Source organism: Octopus sinensis, linkage group LG23 (genome assembly GCF_006345805.1).
Source record: "Octopus sinensis linkage group LG23, ASM634580v1, whole genome shotgun sequence".
Taxonomy (NCBI): domain Eukaryota; kingdom Metazoa; phylum Mollusca; class Cephalopoda; order Octopoda; family Octopodidae; genus Octopus; species Octopus sinensis.
Genome location: NC_043019.1, coordinates 21,358,822 through 21,385,474, shown reverse-complemented (window position 1 = coordinate 21,385,474; position 26,653 = coordinate 21,358,822). Strand labels below are relative to the sequence as shown.

Here is a 26,653-nt window from a genome sequence, read left to right as displayed (position 1 = left end):
TCATCGCTATCATCATCATCATCATCTGGTTTTGTGTCAATGAAAGAATTCAATCCTGTTGTTATTTTGTTGTCATCATCATCAGCCTCATTTTTATCCTCATCCTCATGGTGGCAGTTCCTGTTAATGACAGAAATGATGATGACATCTTCCAATAATGTAATTAGAGTAATTTTCTACATAAAAGTAGTTGGAGGTAATCTGGTACACAATTATCTTGACTTAATGTTACATTAGCAAATAACAGTTATTGCTTCAGAGATTTTGAACATTTTTGAGAGCAACAAATGTATTTGAATTCCCAAAACAGTCGAGGAGATGCACACACATGCACCCACCACATCATACATACATGCATATGGTATACGCACACAAATAATACTTTGTTTAATACTGCGTGTGTGTATGAGTGAAGGAGCTAGGGAGAGAAGAAGAGAAGGATTGGTTTCCACTTAGTAGAGTATACACAGGGGAAAGACGATGGGTTTTAAACTTTTGATCTTATGTAGTGTAACTTGAGATTTCAGTTTGACTAAACACGTTATTTGTATGTATGTGTAAGTGTACATATATACACACACTCATACATCCATAAATATATATTTAGCTGTGCGTATACTATATATTTATAGATACATCCTATATGCGTGTGTGTGTTGAATGCGCAAATATATATGCATACATAATATAACATACACATACATGCACATATAGTTCTATGTTTGTGTATATAAGCTAGTGGTTTGTATTTGAATAACAGAGAAGACTAAAGATATATTAAATACCATACAAAATATATTCTTGATTTACTGAAATTGTCTCTGCTCTCAGAGAAGGTAGAGCAATTGTTTGGTGGCAACAGGTACTAACACCAAATGAGAAGGGAAGATAATCTCATTGAGAAAAAAAGAGGGCAGCCATGGACATATGTTTCTGTCTCAGTAGGCATCATCAGTACATCAATAGCCCTAACTTATCTTCATCTGATAAAATACTGAAAAATTTTACAAAAAAGAGTAGAACACATGTCTGAGATAATTTATGTAAATGATATGAACATGGGCTATGAGGAATTCAGAGCAGACACTGGCATTTAATTGAATAACAAAAATGAATAAGGGTGTATTAAATAAAATACAAAATATATTATTGATTTATTGAAATTATGTCTGCTCCCAGAGAAGGTAGAACCATCACTTGGTGGCAATTGGTCCACGTTCACATTCACTCTTTTCATCTTGCACTCTCCCTCTCTCTCCCTCCCTCCCTCGCTCCCTCTCTCTCCCTCTCTTTCTCTCTCTCTCCCTCCCTCCCTCCCTCCCTCTCTCTCTCTCTCTCATTCAACTTCTGCTATTGCCCTCTCTTCTACCCTCTCTATTGGTCTAACTGCTCTGAATGGACAGAGGCTACAAAAAACTGAATAGACCCCCCCTCCTCTGTCATGCAAGATAGAAAGCAACTTCATTGGTGCTGACACTACCGTAACAATGAACCCAATACATTCTGTAAAGTAATTGGTTTAAGAAGTAAAATAAAATGAGTGAAACGTGATCCCCCAATCATGCTAGGTAGGCAATAACCCTGAATGGGAACTGATTTCAGCCATAATGATCCATCCATCCATCACATGCCAGCATGGAATGATAATGATTCATTTGTGTATTCAATCCCACTCTATGATACCCTGGGGAATGGTCTTTTACTATGTCTACGGTTGACATTTTTCAACACCAAGCCTTGTTAGTAACATTGGTAGATGAAGACTGTTCAGAAGCCCATCAGATGTTTACGTTGGTCAATCCTTCAGCCAGATTAACACCACAACTAAGTACTTGGCTGTCCACTCAGTTCCAAACATCCAGACCTTATTTTCTAATCTAAACTAAAGACAAAGAACTCAACATCACAGTTCACAGCTCCCTGCTACACCAATCCCATCAGTTTTGGTATCTTCTTTCCATTTCTCCTACCATCTCAGTGACCTTGGGTCAGCTCTTATGAAATAGATCTATGATCATAAGTTCTCTAGTCATGACAGTCCTGTCTTATTTTCAGGTACAATGCATCTAGGAACCCCATTATATAATATGTCCTTGGACTTTATTTTTTTTTTGGTGTGGGGAGCATTAGATACTTACGAGTGTAATTTGTGAAAGGGTTTATTCCTTCAAACTCTGTGCATGTATGCACTTGCTCATTTTGCAACCAGTACATAAAGAAATTAATGTGTACACAAATGGTTAGTTGCTTAAAATAATGTAGTTAATAAATCAATAATTATACTTAAAAAGCAACCACTACACTCTCGGAGTGGTTGGCGTTAGGAAGGGCATCCAGCTGTAGAAATTCTGCCAGATCAAGATTGGACCCTGGTGCCGCCATCTGGTTCGCCAGCCCTCAGTCAAAATCGTCCAACCCATGCTAGCATGGAAAGCGGACATTAAACGATGATGATCATGATGATGATGCTTTTATTCTTACAGCATTAATTGTCTGATATATGTAATTGAATAAATAAATATTGTGTGTTATCTCAGGACAAATACTGCAGTAACTGGCCTTTCAACTGTTTATATACATTAAGTATGATATACAGATGGCTGTTTTAGTGTTAATTATATTTACTATTTACACATTCAGTGCATCACATTCTTTTATCACAGAAAATACTTTACACAGCAAAAGATTTTTGCACAACTTCATATGTTTTGCTTTACAGATGACATTGTCTCTACTCTGACGCTTTATTAATGTGCTGGTGTAGTCAGATTATTGTAAATAGCATCATTTAAATTTTTTTTTTTGTAGTAGGTTGTATTGTATTTGTTTTGTTTTGTTTTTTGTTTTTTTTTTTGTTTTTTCTTTGTAATATAAACATTTTTTCATGTAATAAATCATACATTTACATATTTCTAGATTCTTTTACATACATGTGTATGTATATACATACCTCTGTGTACATGTGTGTGCATGTATGTATGTTTAATATACATGCCTATGTGTACGTTGGTATGTATGTATGTATATGTGCATAAACACGTGTATATATGTATATGTGTGTATGTATACACACAGACACACAGATACATACATGTGTGCATATATACATTTATGTGTGTATGAATATGTATAAATATATATATACATATATGTACATATGTGTGTGTGTTTATGCACACAAACACATATAATTTTTTATCATCTCTATGGATGAAAATAATTATACAATATTTGCTCATGCCAAAAGAAAAATGAAAACTTTGTTACTGGTTGCCAATATCATTCCCACTAATTTCTTACATGTAGGTAGATATATTATAGAGTTGTACCAATCTTACTGCTTCTTCTGCCATTACCACTACCCCTCTTTCTATCTCCCTCTCTTTCTCTCTCTCTCCGCTTCTGTCCCTCCTTCCTTCACTCATTCTCCTTTCATTACTGCTTTATAATAATCATTATCATCATCATCATCATCAACACCAGCACAACAAATTCCATCATCACCATCTCTTCATTAAACATTCTTTTGTGCTCTCTCTCTCTCTCTCTTTCTCTCTCTCTCTCTCTCTCTCTCTCTCTCTCTCTCATTACTGTTTCATCACTGCCATTATTAGCATCTTGATGATGATATCATCAAAAGATTATTATTGATAGATAAATGCGTGTGTGTATATATATATATTCATATTTATATGTGTTTTTCTGCTGCTACTTCTAGGATGGCCAGTTGAGTGTAGGAGATCAGATCTTGGAGATAGACAGACATTCAGTGGAGAATGTTGATTACCACAAGGTAGGTTTGATTAAATCCATTTATTTACAAAATTATTGACACAAAGTGCACCGAACGTTTGAGTGGTGGGCGAGGGTGAAACCTAAAATGCTGTAGTGAATGTCAGATACACAAACTCAGACGGACAATCTGTGGCAAATGTAGATTTCAACAAGATCAGTTTGATATGAAGTCATTTTTTGCAGAAATATTTTGGCACCTAATAGGTACTGTTGTTGTTTAACCTTTAGTCAGCACTGACCATGCAAACCAATGATTAGAGATCTTCCATTGTGACCATCCCATCTAAATGTTTTCCTGTTTTTAAAATAGTAATGTGTGATTTTGGGGAGATTTGGTTAGTATTTCTAGCCAGTAGAGGGACCATGTAGAAGCCATCTGTCATTGGTTTCTTTTTGCATGTCCTAGACTTAATGTATATGTGTTGGACAAGGACAAAATCTAAAATAAGTATTGAGTGTGAAAATTTGGTAATTCTGTTAAAAAATTAGCCAGGAATTTTGTGGAAAATATGGATTTCCACAGTGTAGAATTCCCTGGAAACAGTTATTCTTAATGTACACACTCAAAATTCTCTCTCTCTCTCTTCTTTTGATTGATAAACTAACACACTATTAATAAAAGCAGAAAAGAAAAAATGCACATTCTATAAATTTCTTCAGAATTAATTATTTTCTTACGGAGATGTATTTGCATAGCAAGTGACCTGATCTGAGTTCGTGTGCTGGAACGAAAACAATTGCAGCATGGAAGGTGTTTATAAGCCATTTAAGAAACACACGAAAACCGTTAGATTCACTTCAACATTTATATATTTATATAAATAATTAGTTTCTATTTATATGAAATATCTCATTTCATAAAGTGTTTAATTAATATACTCAAGTTATGTCATGCTGTAGATTTTTTAAAAAGAATGAAATAGTGCTATACATGATTACCAGTGACTAGAGATTTTAAGAACTTTGTAATAAGTAAGCAAAAAAATAATAAAAGAGAAAAAAAGATTAAATCTGTGTATTCAATTCATCTCTTTCCTTATTCCTTAATTTCAGATTCAAATTTCTCATCCCTCCTAATATTATGAAGAAATGATTATCCCCTTTGTAATAGCTGTCCACTAGGAGACAACTCAGGTTTATTATTTGAGTCATTTCTTGAAGGAAATCGTTGATAAAATATAAATATATGGGTTGTTATAGATGTTGTTTAACCCTAGGTCTATCCTGATTGTCTATGCCTATGATCAAAGGTGCTCCACCTGTGACCTTACTGTCTTTTTGACTGCATGGCATCATATTCACCATCATCAGATATATGTTTTTTCATACTTGCATGTATTGGATAGGTCTTCCCCTCCACAGTATATTGCCAACTGCAATCATTTTTGGTCATTTCTTTATCAGATTCTGGATCAAACTGTCTTACTCTGTGACTTTTCTTGTAGCTGTTCCTTGTGATCATTGTTTAGCTCCAGGTCTGTCCAGTTTGAGTAGGCCTATGACCAAAAGTGCCTCAGTTGTGAGCTTCCTGTCTTTCTGTATATCAAGGACTATAGCATTCAATATAACTATTCTTGTAGTTGTTACTTAAATATGCTTCTTTTTCTTGTTTAACAAAGGCTTTATAGCAAGTCACAAAACCAACCTCTTTCAGTCTTCATATAATGCTCCTTCTGGAACCAGCTGTGTTTCCATCAGTTATAAATTTTCTTGATAGTTGCTGTCGGCTTTTTATTTCCTGAAGAACTAAAAATTTTATTCTTCTGTCATCTGTTCTTGTAGTTTAGTCCTAAGTTTGCTAGCTCTTTTGCTCCTTGCCACAGTAGAACCAGTTTTCTGGAAAACATAGAGGTATTTTCTTTAGAGAAGTTCTAAAGAAAAAGGGAGTTTCTTCTTCATCTTTTTTTTTTATTTGGGTAGCTTTTGAATGTTAGAATAAGCTGTGAATGTTGCACCAAAAACAAAAAAATTGTTTTTAATATCCACACCGGCAAAGAATTTCTTTTTCTTTGAAGACATATCTGACACACACACACACACACACGCACACAAAATTTGATTCAATTTAGCTATCCAAATGTAATTAGTGCTATTTACTCACAATTTTTGCGATTTGAATATTAAAAGAAACTAACACAAAAACAAAAAATTAATAACAAAAACGTGACTTAATCTTGTTATCCAAGTAGTAATTAGAGTTCACATGAAAGAGAAACCACTTCTATACTGCCATTTAAAAGAAACTTAAAAGTACACTCCTTGATATTTTAAAGTCTTCTTCAAACTTCATATCATAAAAATAGCCAAAGACAGTTCAAACCAAAAGCAGTCCATTCATTCATATTTCTATGTGTACAATCCAAATTGTTTCTCTCTTACCAGTGATATGGCCCTAAAACATCAAAGATGAAATTCAGGAAACTTTTTGAGTTTAGCTTTTCTTTGTAAAGCTCTCTTTGTAACTTGATAAAACATGTTTTCTCTTTAAAACGTGCTATTAAAAGTGTGTGGAGAGGAGGTATTGTAAAGTTTAGAGCAAAGTGGCTATTAAATTGCAAGTTACATATGTATAAATATGTATGTATGTATGTATGTATATATATATATATATATATATGTATGTATATATATGTATATATATGTATGTATATATATGTGTATATATATGTATGTATATATATGTGTATATATATGTATGTATATGTATGTGTATATATATGTGTATATATATGTGTGTATATATATGTGTGTATATATATATATATATATATATATATATATATATATATTACATGCTAACACACCTTATTTACAAAAACGTGTTTGGTTCTTTTTTTTTCTTCTTCATCCATGTGTATGTAGGCATGGCTGTGTGGTTAAGAGATTCACTTCCAACCATGTGGTTTCAGGTTCAGTCCTACTGGGAGCACCTTGGGCAAATGTTTTGATGAATGAACTTCCAGCTGCTCACCAGAAATGTTACTTCTTTTGGCAGAACTAAACTGAACTTTTAAACTACAGAGACAACGATGGTTGGGGCTTGTGTAGGACCAGCCACATATTTTGGAGAAATAACAAAAGAACGCTGCACAGTGTGCCATATCTTCCCTAAACAGCATTCCTTGGGTTTTATTTTGAGGTCACCTTGTAGAGACATACCTTAATGGGAATCAAAGGGTGTCTCCTACCCAGTTGACTTACAGCATACTGGACATCAACATGGAATGTTTAAGGTGCAATGCTACAGCTAGACAGCTGTAGACCCTACACAGTTCGATTGTCCTTTTGGTTGGTATTGTTTCCATTCTGTTGGGTTTTTAGTAACCTTTCTCACCGAGCTAGCTTGGTGGAGGTAGGAGTTTAGTCAACAGTACTGGCTTATATGTTACCAGTAGCAGTGTTGAGCAACCTGAGCAATCTGACATGTATAGATATACCCATATATTCACATCATCATCACCATTTTAACATTCACTTTTCCATGCCAGAATGGATCAGATGGAGTTTATTGAAGAATATTTTCAATGGCTGGATGCCCTTCCATTTACCAACCCACACCTGTTTCCAAGCAAGATATATTTTCCCATGACCCGACATGTTTTCACAGAATATTGGAAGTGAATAACACTATGACAGTGATGCTCACAACTACCATGCAATGTCAAGATAGACATAGTCATACACTTGCACTTACACACATAATATGAGGAGCTTTTTCCAGTTGCTGTTTACCAAATTCACTTACCCTGGTGCTTTTATTTATATATTTATATGTATGTATGTATGTGTAAAGGTAAAAGCCAACGACCAAGGTGTAGGAAGTTAGTAAGCTTCAAGCAGTCTGTAGAAGGTATAAAAAGCAACTTTCAGGAACAATAGTGGTTTATTGATGTAGAAGGATGTAAATTTTTCCCATATCAAAGTTTGATAAGCTGAAAAAATTGTTTTACAGCTTGCAGTTAGCAGCTGAGGTTGCTCTGTATACAAATAAAAATCCAAAATTAGGAAATAGAGTAGATAAAATTCAGGCTTCATATGTTTCCTAGCTAACGGAACCTCGGAAATAGGATCCCATGTAAACTTCATTTGATTAAGGTACCTTTGGCCAGCAGATTGCCCCTCAATTGGGCTATTGCTATTTACGTGGTTCTTCTAGCTATGGAACATATGTAGCCTGGATTTTATCTATTCCATTCCCTAATTTTGTAGATTTTATATATATATATATATATATATATATATATATATGACGCCATGATAGATCATTAGCTCCTACACGCTTTTTTTTCTCTTCTTGTTTCTCTCCTTGTTTTTTTCTGTGTATCTTTCTGTCGAAGAGTGTAGGCTCGAAACGTAAAAGACTTGTTCTATTTCTATTCCTGAGCGCCATACTAATACATTTGTTTGTTTGTACTCCACCTGCCTTCGTCTTTTATCTATTTTCGTAAACCTTCCTGTTATATCTTTATATATAAAAGTAAGGTTGTGTGTCTGTCTCCTACGATTTAGATTCCTAACTACTCCCACATTTTGCGGTGCAGTTTAACCAAAACCGGGTATCTTATAGTCGTGATTCATATCGAGCCCTTCTGGGTATTAGCGCGCGTCTACGATGAGTCTACGATTTTAAAAATAATTTATATGATTTTTTTCCATTTTAATGCATTTTTTCACTATTATATAAGGGAAGTAACTCTCTAAAAATGTCTACGATGAGTCAACGATTTAAAAAAAAATTTACCATCATTTCTTTTCCATTTCTAATGCATTTTTTTGCTATTTTTTGGCTATAACTCTCTAAAAATGCTTTATAGTTATTTCCCTTACAAACCCGAGCAACGCCGAGCGATACTGCTAGTATATATATATATATATATATATATATATATATATATATATATACACATATATATTTATTTATTTATTTATTTATTTATTTATTTGTGCATACATATATTTGGATACATACATACAATGAAGATACATTCACACACATATCATACATAATTATTGTTTTATTTGTTTATGTTTTTTATTTTTGTCTTATTTTTCCCATGTCTTCATATATCTTATATCTCCATTTATAGGCAATGGAGATTTTGAGAAAAACACAAGGAAAAGTAAAATTAAAATTCATCCGTAAAGCAACATTTGGAGGTCACAGAAACGATGTTATATCAATTGGTGGTGCATGTGGTGAGTAGTCGCTTTCTTACATTCATCTGGAGATCTCCTGTGAAATTCTTTTATAAACTATTTAGTTTTAAGCATGCATATGTGTGTGTGTGTGTGTGTTTATATGTAGTTACTTCTTGAGACAAGTAAAACTGAACAGACACATTCAACTTGTCCCTCAAGTGGCTCAAGTAATGCAAGGTACGTGTGAATTGTTGAACAAACACACGGACTCCATTGGGTTGAGCTATCATATATTATCTGGAATGGGGTCTGTATAAGAAAACGGAGGAGGGGAAAAATTGATGTATCTGTAGACATGTATGCATGCAGATATGCACTTTTACACTTACCCAGTTATGCACATGCACCAACACACCCTATATATGTATGTATGTATGTATTTATATATGTATGTGTGCACACAATTATATTTGTGTGTGTGTGTGTGTGTGTATATATATATATATATATATATCACCGTGACCGACCAGACCATCAGATGTTGCTACACATCGCTGGTCACAATACACTTCACATTGTTTTAGCCTTCAAATGATGCCACCCCGCTGGCAATGCGAGCAGGCCAACAGAAGAAAGAGTGAGAGAAAGAGTGGTGAAAGAGTACAGCAGGGATCGCCACCACCCTGCCGGAGCCGCGTGGAGCCTTAGGTGTTTTCGCTCAATAATCACTCACAACGCCCGGTCTGGGAATCGAAACCGTGAGTCCGCTGCCCTAACCACTAGGCCATTGCACCTCCACATATATATATTCTGCACTCAAGCCTATCCTCCCAAGCTTCTTTCCCTGATTCATACTACACTGGAAATTAGAGTGGAATGTGGAGGCTGCTTCTGAACCCTATCTTTGGTTCTGTCATGCTTCACAGTGCCTTTTAATGATGTGTGTGTGTGTATCAGGACACTGAAATTTATGTAACAGACAAAATAAAGGCATATTGAGTCAGTGTCCATGTTCTTATCTCTTATTAGTGTTGTGCTCTTTGTATTATGTCATAACTTACCCTCAAATACAGACAATCTCTGTGTACAAGCGACAATGGGAGTTTAACATGATTAATTTTAGAACTGAAACCTGACTGGTATGTCAAGCACATCCAGTCATATGTATCTATGACTGCTGACTGCTAAAACCTCTTATGTCCATCTCCTATGTTCCTGCCTTAAGGCTTTCACTTTATACATGCCAGCTCAATTTGGTTCATCCTCAGTTGAAAGACACCTTTTGGCACAAGACTGAATGTGGAAAAATGGACAAGGAGATTTTATAAAATTTCGGACAAATTTATTTCTTAAGATTTTATTGTTTTGTGGTAAAAATTACTTTACATTCATCAGTAGAATATACCAACCATCTATAAGTGAAAAATATATATGGTCAGTATATTCTACTAATGATTGTGAAATAATTTTTATTACAAAACACGAAATCTTAAGATATAGAAGTGTCCAATATGTTATAAATCTTCTTGTCCATTTCCTTGCAGTCAGCTTTGTGCCAAAAGGAGAACAAATTTAGAGTGGTTTGTAGACGTCTGACATCTACTTCTATCGTATTGGTGTTGTCCCTCCAGCACCCTTAATTATAATTATATATTTATAATTATATACTTATATATACATGTATTTGTAGTTTACAAACCCATCTTCGTCTTTTGTGTTTTTGTAAATTCTCACTATATATATATATATATATATATATATATATACACACTTTATTTAAAAGCAACTTTTAAATAAAGCATATTACTCTACCTCTGGTATTTGAGTACTCTTTTTTCTACCTTGTTTCACATTTATGTGCTTACTCCGGTATATATATATATATATATATATATATATATATATATATATATATATAAACGGCAGTTTGTCTGTCTGTGTGTCTGGCAGGTTGTACCCTCACCCTGACCACGGCTTTCAACCGATTCTGATGAAACTTGACACACACATAGCCTAATGTCATAATTCAAAACTAACGCAGCAAAAATTTTGAAAAGTTCCCCAGTTCTGAAAAAAATCGAGAAATTCGACATGGGGTCGAGAATCTAAGCTTTTTATTTGCAACACATTTTCTGTTGTAGTTTTCGCAACTTGCAATCAATTTTCACCAAACTCATGGTGAAGCTTAATGTTACCCTTAGAAACTTAATTCTGATGTTAGTTTTCCATGCAATACCTTACTATCATAAAAAATCGATAAAATCATGCCATTTTGGGAAATCGCGTTCAAATTCAAGATGACATATTTTCGACAATATCTTTCTCAAATTGGCAGGAATTTTTTTTTAATTCACAGCGAGCATCATATCTGCTCCAGGGGCTCTTACATACCCTGGCAATGCTGGGCTATGCTGCTAGTATATATATATATATCTGTGTGTATTTCTTCCAGCAAAAAATGTAAATATTTCCAAGAAAATCAAATAAACAGGTGTGTTTGCATGGAAAGTATCTTGTGGTGTTTACTTCACCCAAATTGCACTCTCACGCTCCCTTTTCATCATCACCGTTGCAACATGCAGTCGGCCAATGATTGGCCCATTGGAAACCTGGAACCAACAATGCCGTTGTTCTGCAATATAAAATATACATAATTCAAAATATATCTTCAATGGCATTGTTTGACTGAAATGCGTGGTGTGTAGGTGTATAGTAGTATTGATTATGGTAGGGTTTTTCTTTTTGCGTATGTGTAGAGATGGTGGTTTTTGTTGCCACTGACAAAACACTAAGTTCTTGCATCAGTAACAATGGTTATTCCAATATTTTTGATCATAGTTTACTGACTCTAATCACAGACATTACTCTTCTAATCTCATATGTGTGTGTGTGTGTGTAATAGTGTATCATATTAGTTTAAATGGATATACGGGTGTATGTCTGTGTATATATATGTGTGTGTGTATATATATATATATATATATGTGTGCAAAATAAATATAAGAGAGTGGTCACTATATGGCTCACTCTAGCACCAGTTAATCCAAAAGGTTTCAACCACAAAAATACATGTTTCCCATGAAAGTCAGTACGATTGTTAGCTCACAATCGTACTGACTTTCATGGGAAACATGTATTTTTGTGGTTGAAACCTTTTGGATTAACTGGTGCTAGAGTGAGCCATATAGTGACCACTCTCTTATATTTATTTTGTAAAAATATTGTAATATATTATAAAATATTATAATAATCCAGGTTTCTCGGAGCACTAGGCCACTTGGTGTTGAATAGATATACTATTAAATTAGTATCTAATTCTCTCACCCTTATTAATTAATTATATATATGTGTGTATACATATGTATGTATATATGTGTGTATATATATATATTTGTATATATGTGTATACATATGTATGTATATGTATATATGTGTGTATATATATATATTTGTATATATGTGTATACATATGTATGTATATATGTGTGTGTATACATATATATATATGATATATATGTATGTATATGTGAGCACATATGTATATGTGTATGTGCGTATGCAGATTTGCTTGTGTATGTGTATTTGCAGTTTTGTGAATGTGTGTTTGTATGTGTATATATTTATGTGTGTGTGTGAGTATGTCTCAGTATTTTTTCTGGTTCCGTTTTTGATCTTTCTCTTTGTTATATTTCTGTTATTTTTTCTCCTTCATCATTCTTTTCCCTTCATGTCACTGTCATCCATTGTGTTTCACATCCTACCAACTCTAATGTTTGTCTTTTATCCTAATAGAGTCAATATAAAACAATTTACTAAGATCTCCAATACGATCGATCAACACACACCACCTCCTTCACCTCCTAATGTTTTCTCTCCAAAGATCTTATTACTGGGCAAAATAAGCCATAAATATTGTTATTGCTAGCTGAGAGTTAGTGGAATTAGGGACAAAATGCCTTGTGGGTATCTTGACACAGTCTCTTTAATCGCTATTAGGCTGAATCAGTATTAGTTCAGAATAGCTATCTGAATATCTTACTCAACATGAATATACTTTAAAAAAGCCTCAACACTGCAGTATTCATTTTGAGAAAGTTATCTCATCAATGGAAATTGTAGCTGTGATACCAGTGCCGGTGGCACATAAGAGAACCATCCGAACATGGCTGCTGCCAGCGCCGCCCCAACTGGCTTCCATGCCGGTGGCACGTAAAAAGCACCATCCAATCGTGGCCGTTGCCAGCCTGGCCTGGCCTCCGTGCCGGTGGCACGTAAAAAGCACCATCCGTTCATGGCCATTTGCCAGCCTCGTCTGACACGTAAAAAGCACCCACTACACTCATGGAGTGGTTGGCATTAGGAAGGGAATCCAGCCGTAGAAACATTGCCAGATCAGACTGGGCCTGGTGCAGCCTTCTGGCTTCCCAGACCCCAGTTGCACCGTCCAACCCATGCCAGCATGGAAAGCGGACGCTAAACGATGATGATGACGATGATGATCTCATATAGCATAGAAGAAAGTGCCAATGGCATGGATTTGTTTAAAGTGGAGCTCAGCTTGCCAGGAAGTGGCTCACGCACTTGATTTCATAACCTTCCGCTGCAGCACGTATGGAATGGGACATGCAGGATCCAGTTATGAAATTGCAACAGCCTCCCACTGACCCAGTTATAGTTTCAAGCAGCATGTCCATCATGTATAGCCCTCTTCATCTGCTGGTTCAAGCACTGAGACCTGTTGTTAATCATCATCCACTTATTCTACCATTAGGATCTTTGTGCACTTAGTCTGGGTCCCTGTCTTCAACCTTGTCACCAAGGAGTTTAAAACTCCTGACAGCATTGCTCTCAGAGACATTGGTCTATGCAAGCCCCCTCTACTGAGAGGGGCTCCCCAAGATGTATAGTGCTAAAAAGAACAGAACTATCAGTAACATACTGATCAAACACTAGAGCTGTTTGATCAGTGCAAGACTGGTCAGTGTTTCTTTCAGATTGGCCAATGTGTGTTAAGCCATTTTAATCCCCTGCTCTAATCTCTCTCTATATAAACGGCAGTTTGTCTGTGCGTGTTTCTGTGTGTCTGTTTGCTTGTACCCTCACCCTGACCACGGCTTTCAACCGATTCTGATGAAACTTGACACACACATAGCCCAATGTCATAATTCAAAACTAACGCAGCGAAAATTTTGAAAAGTTCCCCCAGTTCTGAAAAAAATCGATAAATTCGACATGGGGTCGAGAATCAGAAACACAAACCGCAAACTGTCTAGGGGACGCAACTCCACCTTTTTTAACTAAAAAAAAAATTTACCATCATTTTTTTCCATTTTTTTGCTATTTTTTGGCTATAACTCTCTAAAAATGCTTTATAGTTATTTCCCTTACAAACCTGAGCAACGCCGGGCGATACTGCTAGTCCCTTGATAAAACTTTCAGGGTTGGGGAGTGGAAATAAGAAATGTAGTTTAGTATGACTTTTTGTTTCTCCTTTCAGAAGAAACTGTCTGCTTGGTTTAAGTCTGCTGTTGTCAGTTTTATGGGACAGAAAATGTGTGTGTGAGAGAGAGAACGAGTGGAGAGATTGTTAACTTTACTTAGAGATGGTAGTAATAGAGAATGGGATAAGAAAGAAGGAAGAAAAGGATATTAGACAAAAGAGAAGAAAATTGGATATGAGGGGAGGAGCGAGAGAGAGGGGAGGAGGAAAAGGAAAAGAAATGATGGAAAAGTATATGAGAGAAGGTGGCGAGCTGGCAGAAACGTTAGCATGCTGGGCAAAATACTTAGTGGTATTTCGTCTGCCGTTACATTCTGAGTTCAAATTCCGCCGAGGTCGACTTTGCCTTTCATCCTTTCGGGGTCGATTAAATAAGTACCAGTTACGCACTGGGGTCGATATAATCGACTTAATCCCTTTGTCTGACCTTGTTTGTCTCCTCTGTGTTTAGCCCCTTGTGGGTAGTAAAGAAATAGGTAGTAATAGAGAATGGGATAAGAAAGAAAAGGATATTAGAGAAAAGAGAAGAAAATTGGATATGAGGGGAGGAGGAAAAGGGAAAGAAATGATGGAAAAGTGTATGAGAGATATATAAGGAGAGGTGGGGCGGAGGAGGAAGAAAAAGGACAAAAGTGATGAGAGATAGGAGAAAAAGGTGGAAAGAAGAGGGTAGGAGAGAGAGGAGGAGAAGGAAGGAAGGAAAGAAAATGTTGAGAGGGGGGTGGAATGATGCTGCTAGTGAGTATGGTGGTGGTGAACCTCATTCACAATCGTATTTGTAATAATTACAGTAACAGTTTCTAGTATTGAGTAAAATCTATTAAGTGAAAGACAACTGGGGAAAAAAAAAAAAACTAAGAACGGGTTGGATAAGAAGAGAATTGATTATATAATTAATTAGCGTAAGTAGAAGGACATTAAGACAGAGTAAAGTTTGCTATTTATATGTGGCATTGTGAGAAAATATGGATGGTGAGATTGATTCAAGGACTGATTTAGTTATTTTTTAACTACCTGGATGGTAATACTGATGGCATCAACAATGATGATGATGTTGATGATAGTGGTGGTGGTGGTGGTGGTGGTGGTGGTGGTGGTGGTGGTGATGCAGACAGTTCTGATAATGGTGGTGATGGAAATAGTTATAATGGTGGTCATGGTGGAAATAGTTATGATGATGATTGTGATGGTGATGGTGGTTGGGGTGTTGATTGTTATTATTTTACTCAATTTAAAAAGAGCTTGGCTCTTTAATTTCCAAGAAAGAACCTAATTTGGAGCAGGAAACACGACAGTCACACTAAATAGAACTTTGGTAAATTCATCATAATATCAAATACCTCATTAGTATATTGATCATAGTGCTATGTACATTATTAGTAAATTTGTCCTAAATATATTACAGGTGTTTTATTTTAACATTTAAATGAAATACAGGTACTTGTACATTATCATCGTCATCATTTGGCATCCATTGTCCATGCTGGCAAGGGTTGGATGGTTTGACCAGAGCTGGAAAGCTGCACCAGACTCCAGTCTGCTTTGGCATGGTTTCTACAGCTGGATGCTCTTCCTAACACCAACCACTCCGAAAGTGTAATGGATGCTTTTACGTGCCACTGGCACAGATGCCATTTGCACGGGATTGGTTTCTGCTGGAGGAAATCATGACCAGAATGGGAAAGTTACTGTACATTACTCTAAAGCATACAAGTCTATCAATATTCTACTATGCAGAGTGTAAAAGCATATGGCTCAGTGGTTAGAGCATCAGGGTTATAATCATGAGGTTTTGATTTCAATACCCAAACTGGGTTGTGTGTTGTGTTCTTGAGCAAAACACTTTATTTCAAGTTGCTCCAGCTCACTTAGGTGTAGAAATGAGTTGCAACCATTACTGGCGCCAAGCTGTATTGGCCTTTGCCTTTTCCTTGGACAACATCGGTGGCACGAAGAGGAAAGACTACTATCCATGAGTGACTACAGGTCTTCCACGAACAACCTTGCCCAGACTTGTGCCTCAGAGGGGAACTTTCTAGATGCAATCCCATGGACATTTGTGATTGAAAGAGGTCTTTTACTATGCAAAGTACCAGTAAATTTGTCTGGCAGCTGTAGGAATTTGAAGTTTCTGCTCATAAATTAGTGCAGATTAGAAAAGGTTCCAGACCGTCAGTGTCCAGAAAATTGGTGTAAATTCATTATAGTGTTAAATACATTATTACTAAATTTGTTACAAATTTAAATACACTGTGGATGCGCAATGGCCCAGTGGTTAGGGCAGCGGACTCGCAGTTTCAATTCCGAGACCGGGCGTTGTGTTTGTTTATTGAGCGAAAACACCTAAAGCTCCACGAGGCTCCGGCAGGGGTTGGTGGCAACCCCTGTTGTACTCTTTCGCCCCAACTTTCTCTCGCTCTTTCTTCCTGCTTTTTGGGTAACGCTGCGATGGACTGGCGTCCCATCCAGCTGGAGGGAACACATACGCCACAGAAACCGGGAAACCGGGCCCATGAGCCTGGCTAGGCTTGAGAAGGGTGCATAAATAAATAAAAATTACATACACTGTTAGCCCTTTAACTGCAAAATTAAGTTTCCAGTAATGATGTTAAATATCTACCGAAAATGAGAATTGATATTATTGCCTCAATAAACTTGACATATCATCATCATCATTTAATGTCCATTTTCCATGCTGGCATGGGTTGGATGGTTGGACAGGGGCTAGTAAGGCATGGGGCCTGTACCAGGCTCCATTGTCTGTTCTGATATGGTTTTTATGGCTGGATGCCCTTCTTAATACTTTAGAGAAGTGTACTGGGTGCTTCTTATGTGGCACTGGCAGAAGTGCTTTTAACGTGGCACCAGCACATATCTCAACAGAAAATAATTTCAAGCACGGCCTTATTCAACAAAAGGTAAATTGATATCTAAAAAATGCTTTCTGCAGTTAAGAGTATGAAATTTTGAATGGATATATTTGATTTCCATTGTAAAAGGATTAGTAAGCTTATCATAGTGCTAACTGCATTGGCTTTTGGCAAATCCATCTTCATGATAAATACTCTGTTGATGAATTCAATCCTAATTCTTTTTATCCACAGAGTAAATAAATACATCTCTAAACATTATATCAAAGTTTTTCCATTTCTTTTTTACCAATGTAAAGATGTCACATTTTATTGACAATGACAAAGAAATTTGAAAATAAAGTGAAACAAAAAAGTCGTTAATATCAAATATAAAGTAGACAAAACAAAACACTAATCAAACTTACTTTTCAAAATGGAATCACGAAAAATGCAGTAAAAAGATAACATTTTGAATTTGAAAAAAGGAAAGAAACATTTTAAAGAGACAAAATATGAGGCATTGTTTGTGAAATATTCTAACGTTTTGCAGTATTTTTCTTCACTGACAACACCACATGGAATTGTCATCATATTAGCTTCAGTCTTTTTATGTTTCAGTCATTGGACTGTGCCCATGCTGGGGCACTGCCTTGATGAGTTTAGTCGTACAAATGAACCCCAGTAATTTTTTTTAAAGTCTGATGCTTATTCTATCAGGCCTTTATGTCAAACTGCTCAGGATGTTTACAAGGATGTAAACAAACCATTGTGTGTGTGTGTGTGCGCTCCCCACCACCCCACTTCACAACTGGTGTTGGTTTATGTCCCCATAACTTAGCAGTTTGGTAAAAGAGACTGAAAGAATACCAGATTTAAAAGAAATAAATACTAGGGACAATTTTTCTGACTAAATCCTTTAAGGCAGTGCTCCAGCATTGCCATAGTCTAATGACTGAAACAAGTAAAAGGTAAAAGATAAATATTTTGGTATTTATGATGTTATTTTCCTGTGAAATGTCTGGAAAACAAACAAAAAAAAGCCCTTGTATAATAATTGAAGTGATATCTTTGTTAATTACAGGTGATTCCAGCACTGATCCACGGGCTTCTTCCCCTAAAACAACAGGGCCACCATCCGATCCCTTAACGTGTCCCGTTGTTCCTGGAGAAGAAACTTATATTGAAATTGACAAAGGCTATTGTGGTCTTGGTCTAAGTATTGTTGGTGGTTCCGATACTCTGTTGGTGAGTAGAAAGATTTTTTAATTCCTTTTAAGGTGCAGATATGGTTGTGTGGTAAGAAGTTAGCTTCCCAACCACATGGTACCAGGTTAGGTCTCACTGCGTGTGTCTTCTACTGGGCATGTGTCTTCTATATCCTCAGGTTGACCAAAGCCTTGTGAGTGGAATGGGTAGACAGAAACTGAAAGAAGCCTGTCATATGTATATACATACTCTTTCAAGCAAGAATTGGTCTACAGAATCACCAATGCTATTAATATAAAGAAAGCATTCAGCAAAGAAGAAACAAAATTCTCACATACAAGATAGAGCTGACAATGACAAGTCATATATATATATATCAGGCATGTGCCATCAGCAATTACTCAGGGTACACCGTTGGTGACCTTTATGCAGTAAAACACACAAAAAATAAGCAAAACACAGGCATGCAACCGAGTTGTAGGCAGATTTACTTCTGCCTTTATAGCACGTAGAGAAAACGTTGTTGTAGGAATGTACACAGCATGTGTACTACATCAGTTTTATGTGGAGCTTAAATATTGAGATTGAAAAGCAGGGACAAATTATGCTTACCTAATCTATAAAAAAAATAATATATTTTGCATTTTATACATAGTAATCAGAGCACCCTTCATCATCTTATTGAATTAGGTGCATATTTTGCCATGAAAGGAAAATCTATTTTATCCAAGGTAGGCACTAGCTACCTTGCCTACCTAGACGGCATGTCTCTAATATATATATATATGAGAGAGGAGAGAGTCATGGTAAGAATACTTTTGGGCTAACTTGGGGTTAAACATCAATAACAACTTTAACCTAGATGGACTTAGCCAACATACAAATCATCAAACTTTTAGCTAGTTGTATGGCCAACAAATAACTGAAAAAGCTCAGCTATCTGAATTTTCTTTAATATAAAACCAGGAAATAAAAGCAGTTTAAAATAAAATAACAAAAACCAATGTAAATAAATACACATAACTTTTATGGTTTCCTTCTGAAGATAAGCCTTCGCACCCAAAATATAAAGGTTTTTTGTAAAACTTTCTGCACCATGAGAAGATATCTTTATTTCCCTTTTCTTTCATTTTCTACTTCTATATTGTATTTTGTTTTTCATTGAACTAATAATACTTTATTTACTTATTTATTATTAAAATTTTTTTTTTTTAATTCCAGGGCTCAATTATCATTCATGAAGTATATGTAGATGGTGCAGCACATAAAGATGGAAGGTTAATGGCTGGGGATCAAATACTCGAAGTAATTATCACTTTTATATTCATTGAGCTTTACTCTTCTCTCTCACTTCAATTATTATTTCATAAAGATAAAAAAAATAGAATGTGATGGGAATTTTGTTGGGAAGACAAAGACCTGAGCCTTGGACATATTTACATTATTATTTACATGTATAGGAGTAGGTGTGGTTGTGTGGTAAGAAGCTTGCTTCCCAACCATATGGTTCCGGGTTCAGTCCCACTGCATGGCACTTTTGGCAAGTATCTTCTACTATAACCTCGGGCCGACCAAAACCTATTGAAGTAAATTTGATAGACGGAGACTGAAAGAAGCCCATCATATATATATATGTGTGTGTCTTTTGTGTCCATGTTTATCCCCCCCCCCCATCACGCTTGACAACTGGTGTTGGTGTGTCTACATCCAAATAACTTAGCAGTTCAGCAAAAGAGGCAATAGAATAGGTACGAGGTATAAAAAAAAAACATAGGTCCTGGGGTCGATTTGTTTGACTAAAAACCCTTCAAGGCAGTGCTCCAGCATGACCGCAGTCAAATGACTGAAAGAATAAAAGAATATGCTTATATTTATTTATCTTGCCTACCTATCTGAATGAGTCTGCTGCAATATTTTTATTTCTTTATTGCCCACAGGGGGCTAAACATAGAGGGGACAAACAAGGACAGACAAAGGGATTAAGTCGATTACATCAACCCCAGTGCGTAACTGGTGCTTATTTAATCGACCCCGAAAGGATGAAAGGCGAAGTCGACCTCGGCAGAATTTGAACTCAGAACGTAACGGCACTACTGCAATGTTGAATATGTAATCATCAGCCCAGTACAGAGCTCTCCATACATGCTGCTGATACAGACATGGCTGTGTGGTTAAGAAGCTCTCTTTGTAACCACTTGGTGTCAGATTCGGTCCCATTGCACAGCACCTTTGACAAGTGTTTTTCACAATTGCCCTCCACCAGCCAAAGCCTTGTGAGTGGAGTTGGTAAATGGAAACTGTAAGAAGCCTATCTCCTTGTCTTGACATCGCATGATAACTGCAAATGAGCCTCACTGTCATGTAAGCAGAGTCATTCATTTCCAATATTCTGCAAAAGCATGTGTGGATATGGGGAAATATTATCTTGCTTGAAAACAAGTGAGTGTTGGTGTCAGGAAAGGCATTCAACCATAGAACTACCTCAATAAATTCTATTTAACCTGTGCAAGCATGGAAAAGTGGTTGTTAAAATGATGGTGATGATTGTATATATGTTTCTATTTCAGTGTGTAATTGTGAGTATGTGGGTTCATGTTTTTTTGGCATCATGTTCTAATTGTAAAAATTAACCTCACCATTATACAAGTGTCATCCATTTGAAATTTTCCACGAAAACATGTCTGATGACTGTGTTGTTCATGTTTGAAGGACTAGGGGGAAACATCACATTAACTAACTTAGGGTTAGCAACAGAAAGAACATCCAGCCTTAGAAAATCTGCCATCTCAAATTTCGTCATCTGACCCATGAGAACATGGAAAAGTAGGTGTTAAAATTATGATGTTGGACACTTCAGTGTTACTTTTACTCTTTTTCAGGTTAATGACGAAGACCTTAAAGACGCAACTCATGAGAGAGCAATTCAAGTTCTCCGCCAGACTCCGACACTTGTGAAGCTATTAATCTATCGAGATAACCAACTGACAAAAGAAGAAGATATTTATGACATCTTCAGTATCGAATTAGTGAAAAAACCTGGTAAAGGACTTGGCCTCAGTATTGTTGGCAAAAGAAATGATGTGGGTGTATATATATCAGACATTGTAAGTAATATTTCTACATTCTTTGGATTACAATAACTTATCTTCATTTCAGTCACTTTTCACTTAATAATCCTTTCTACTATATGAACAAGACCTGAAATTTGGGGTGGGTGGGAGCTAGTAAATTACATCAACCCCAATGCTCAACTGGTACTTATTTTATCGATCCCTAAATGATGAAATGCAAAGTTGATCTCAACGGAATTTGAATTCAAAACATAAAACCAAAAGAAATGCTACTAAGTATTTTGCCCTGCACAGTAAGAATTCTGCCAGCTTAATAATAATGATAATAATAATAATAATAATAATAATAATAATAATAATAATAATTGCTCTGATGCAGTACCAGGCAGTGGCTCTTATGGCTTCTGACCTCAACTGATTGGAAGTGTTATCATGTACATGTTTTGTTTTGGTATAAAAGATGGACTACAGCAAATATTCTGCTCAACATCACAAATTTGCTTGTCAGCTGTTTAGCCATAACCATTTGAGCATGTCCCTTAGTGACTGATGATATGTGCATCTCTGATCACAAGCAGATGTAGTGGGGGAGCATCATAGCCATGTGTTGAGAGAAACTCTTTGAGGTTTGAATAATTCATCTTAGGAAACATGTGTTGTCTTGTTTATGTCCCTATAACTTAGCAATTCAGCAAAAGACATCAATGGAATAATTACCAAACTTAGAAAAATAGGTACTGGGGTAAATTTGTTCAACTAAACCTTTCAAGGCTGTGCTCCTGCATGGCTGCCATCCAATGACTGAAACAAGTAACAGACAGAAGATAAAATACTGGGGTTCAGTGCCATCATTTGTAACACCCCCTACCCTCCTTTAATGTCTGGCCTTGGGCCAATCTAAGAAATCTTCATTAATGAATAATGTTTTATTTTTAGGTCCGTGGTGGTGTGGCTGAAGCAGATGGCCGTTTGATGCAAGGTGATCAAATTTTAAGTGTAAACGGAGAAGATATGCGCCAAGCAACGCAGGACCATGCAGCTGCTGTGCTGAAAGTATGGAATTTTTGTTATTTGCTGCTTTTTTTTAATTTATTTTTTTCTGCTTTTGCCTTCCTCATTGTTATGATGAATTAACTTAAGGTTAACTCCTCAAAAGAGGAATAGTCACAGTCATTGTCGTTTAGTGAATGAAATTTATCAATAATTCTCATAGAAATATCCTTTAACGATAATCATATTTGTTAATGCAACAATATTGTGTTTAAAGCTATTTCCATTAGGCTATTATATAACAATTCTGTTTATTATACAGCTAATTCTATAGTTTCATACAGACAAAAAAAAAATCAATTTAATTGTTAATTCTATTAAGTACAATATTTTTGTTGTTTTGCCTTCAATTATTTCAGTTAATGTGGGAATTCTGGGTAATTTTATTGACAATGTTATGAGTTAATAAGGCAAGTATCATACAATTAAGGATGATGTTTTCATTATCCATCCATGACGACCACAGCCTAGCTTCCATTCTCTATCGTCTTTGCTTCATTTAATGAACGTATCATAAGCTTATTGAGGTTTTAGTTATTTTTAGTCTTTTGGTTTTTGCTTTAGAATTTAGTCAGAGAAGTGGGTGGGCAGTACTCATGATCTTTAACATGTCATACTAGTCAGATTAACCCTTTAGTGTTTAAACCGGCCATATCCGGCCCAAATAATCTACCTGTTTTCTGTTAAAACTGCCCAGATTTGGTATCTCACACCAACCTATAATGTCAATCTAAAAACAGGTGATAACATCATTGAAATCTTAAAGCTACAAAATAATGCATGATTAGCTTAAAAACAATATGGATGAATAAATATTATATTTGACAGAATAATCTGAATGCTAAAGGGTTAATGTGACTGGTAAATCTGTGGATCAGTGTCTTGAGGTGGTGAGTTGGCAGAGTTGTTAGAGCATCGAATACAATGCTTTGTGGCTTTTGTACTGGCTCTAGGTTCAAATCCTACCAAAACAAAACACAGAGGGGAGCCATGTATCTGTTGGTGGTGGGGAGACAAAAATTGTGTGGAGGCTAAATCATTAGGCTGTACCTGTTATTCAAAGAGTCCAACCATGTCATATACTGAGTCATACTGGATCTGTACATGGATTATATTAAGACTATCAGTGCCTGCAGAATACTTAGTCATGTGTTTCATAATTGAATAGGGAGTAAGTTGTTGGGTTTACCAAACAATTAGAATGCTCATCCTTGAAATCATCAGAGGGTCTATTTCAGATCCTTTCATCTCTTTTCTTTATTTAATTGAGTAGACTTCACTTTGTTTATTTTAAAAACCAGTTAGTGATCTAGTTCCAGGTTTTATATTTAGTTCTGTCCTTTTACATTCTGAGTCCATATTCTGATCAGTATGACTCAAGAATTAGCCTTGCAACTTCATAGAATCAATAAATAAATAAATACCAATCAGATAGCAGAAGCTGGTTAAAAAATATTGCTTCTTCCTCGTGTTAATTTTTTCATTTTATTTTATCAACTTTGACTGGCTTCCATGCCGGTGTCATGTAAAAAGCACCAATCCGATCGTGGCCGTTGCCAGCCTCGCCTCGCACCTGTGCCAGTGGCACGTAAAAAGCACCCACTACACTCACGAAGTGGTTGGCGTTAGGAAGGGTATCCAGCTGTAGAAACGCTGCCAGATCAGACTGGAACCTGGTGCAGCCTTCTGGCTTCCCAGATCCCGGTCGAACCGTCCAACCCATGCTAGCATGGAGAACGGACGTTAAACGATGATGATGATGATGATGATGATGATGATGATGATGATGATGATGATGATGATGATGAAAAGATGAGAGACAAAGTTAACCTTGGTAGAATTTGAACTCATGGCAAAGGAATGGCAGAACTGTTAGAGTACCTGATGAGATGCCTTGTATCTTTTTTGGTTTTTTATGTTCTAATAACAATGAAACACTGGTGCCAGACTGAACTGTGAAACACTGGTGCCAGAACAGAACTGTGAAACACTGGTGCCAGAACAGAACTGTGAAACACTGGTGCCAGACTGAACTGTGAAACACTGGTGCCAGACTGAACTGTGAAACACTGGTGCCAGACTGAACTGTGAAACACTGGTGCCAGACTGAACTGTGAAACACTGGTGCCAGACTGAACTGGCTCTAAGGCAGCTCTTTCCATTGGCATCATCAGTAGCATGAGGAGAGATTGATGTGCATGGACAACTACTGGTCGTCCATAAAACAAACCTTGCTCTGGCCTGTGCATAGGAGAGTTACTTTCCAGGTACAGCAACCCACAGTCACCCATAACAAAAGATGGGGTGGATGCTTAAATGTAGATGTGGAGATGTGTCATTGTCAGAAATTATCATTCTTGGCAGTGTATTTTATTTTCTGGCATACAAATCAACACAGTATGTAGTGTAAATATTCAAACATCATCATCATCATCTTCCCAAAACCTGTTGCATTTCACATGGAATTTTTGATCCTCCAAAGTTGTCTAAGTGTATAATTTGACCTACCCTTTTTGTCTCTGAATTTTGGTTTGAAAAATTCGACTTGTATGCCAGAAAGTACAGTGTTTGTGTAAAAGACTTTTAAGATAGTCATTTACTTTTATTTTCTGATATTTATTTCTCTTCCTTATTTTTCCAGACACTTATGGGGAAAGTTGTTTTAACAATCGGACGCTTAAAAGCAGGTTCTCGGACATCTTCAACGCGCAATTCAGGTACTGGGGGAATGCGCAAATCTGAGTCTCACACAAGCGGTGGCAAGTCAAAAGGCAAACACAGCAGAGGTCAGTAAAATTCTTGACAGCTACCTTTTTTTTTTTTTTTACATTTTCTCTGCTCTGTATATTAATCTCTGTAATTTCTATATTTAAATCTCTCCAGTCATATCAGACACTTAAATCCAGTAGTAAATATTTAAATATCTATTGTCTTGAAACCACTTCAAAGATTATGTAAAGATTATGTACATTTATTTTCCTTGTGGTAATGTGGTTGCAAAATCTCAAGTTTTATTAATTATTTTTCATTTTTTAAGTATTCTTCCAAAATTGGAAGTCCTTCCTTTTTTTTGTTTTTACCTTTTTACAGTTATGTGGCATCCCTATACACATCATACAATGCTTATTCATATTATACAATGCCTATTCATATTATGGAATTTATAATAGCAATGGATTGGCCAATTCTGTAGAGAAGCAGACAAAATGCTTCCAGTTATTGCTTCAATTTCATTTTCTTCAAATCATCATTTTGATAATGTATGAATTTAATTTTATTTTTTAATTTTGTAATGAATTTGATTTTTTTTTTAAAGGAATTTTTATTTGCAAATCGTATTGTTGAACAGATATTGTGTCATAAATGTTCATATTGATAATTTATTTAAACATATGTTCTGGATTCCACCCTTAAAAGATATTGATGATATCAATGTCTTTTCAGGTAAAACATGAGTGATAGGTTACAGATAATATCTTTTTGATAATACTGGATATAAATGTTGGTTGGTTTGTTGGTTGACTGATTCTCCAGCTATGCTTTACATCATATATAGAGAGAAAATAGAGTTGACATAAAAGATGCAGGATGAGTGCACATACTAGGCTTGGTGTCAGGAGGAAAGAATAAATGATGGTAGATATAGGAGGGGTTACACACGCAAGAAATTGAATTTGTTTTAATGTTGTTTTAAAGTAATAAATATTTTTTGTTTGATAATTAGTATTCATTTCCTCATTTTGTATAAGCCCAAAGAAATTTTATAAAAGATAAATTATAATTGTTGTATGTATACTATATTCCTTAATGTTTCCTAATACTACTCATAATGCAAAAGTGTTCTTCAAAATTTACCTGTCCTGTGACAAGTAACACTTTAATATATATGTGTGTGTATATATATATATATATATATATATATATATATATATATACCGGAGTAAACACATAAATGTGAAACAAGGTGGAAAAAAGAGTACTCAAATACCAGTGGTAGAGTAATATGCTTTATTTAAAGCAGCAGAAAATTCAACAAAACC

General features: G+C 35.8%; 1 protein-coding gene across 14 annotated transcripts in view; it reads left to right on the top strand.

The window, feature by feature from the left end:
• Nucleotides 1-26,653, top strand: part of LOC115223391 (multiple PDZ domain protein) — a 758,365-nt gene that overhangs the window by 695,147 nt on the left and 36,565 nt on the right. For all 14 annotated transcript variants that reach the window (XR_005003540.1, XM_036512481.1, XM_036512487.1 and 11 more), the window contains 7 exons: nucleotides 3,719-3,793; nucleotides 8,883-8,991; nucleotides 18,368-18,531; nucleotides 19,714-19,797; nucleotides 21,372-21,596; nucleotides 22,500-22,616; nucleotides 25,255-25,399. Coding sequence is in view for 13 of the 14 variants with exons in the window: in XM_036512481.1 (XP_036368374.1) it covers nucleotides 3,719-3,793; nucleotides 8,883-8,991; nucleotides 18,368-18,531; nucleotides 19,714-19,797; nucleotides 21,372-21,596; nucleotides 22,500-22,616; nucleotides 25,255-25,399 (919 nt within the window). In the remaining variant the exon portion in view is untranslated. The remainder of the gene's footprint in view (nucleotides 1-3,718; nucleotides 3,794-8,882; nucleotides 8,992-18,367; nucleotides 18,532-19,713; nucleotides 19,798-21,371; nucleotides 21,597-22,499; nucleotides 22,617-25,254; nucleotides 25,400-26,653) is intronic.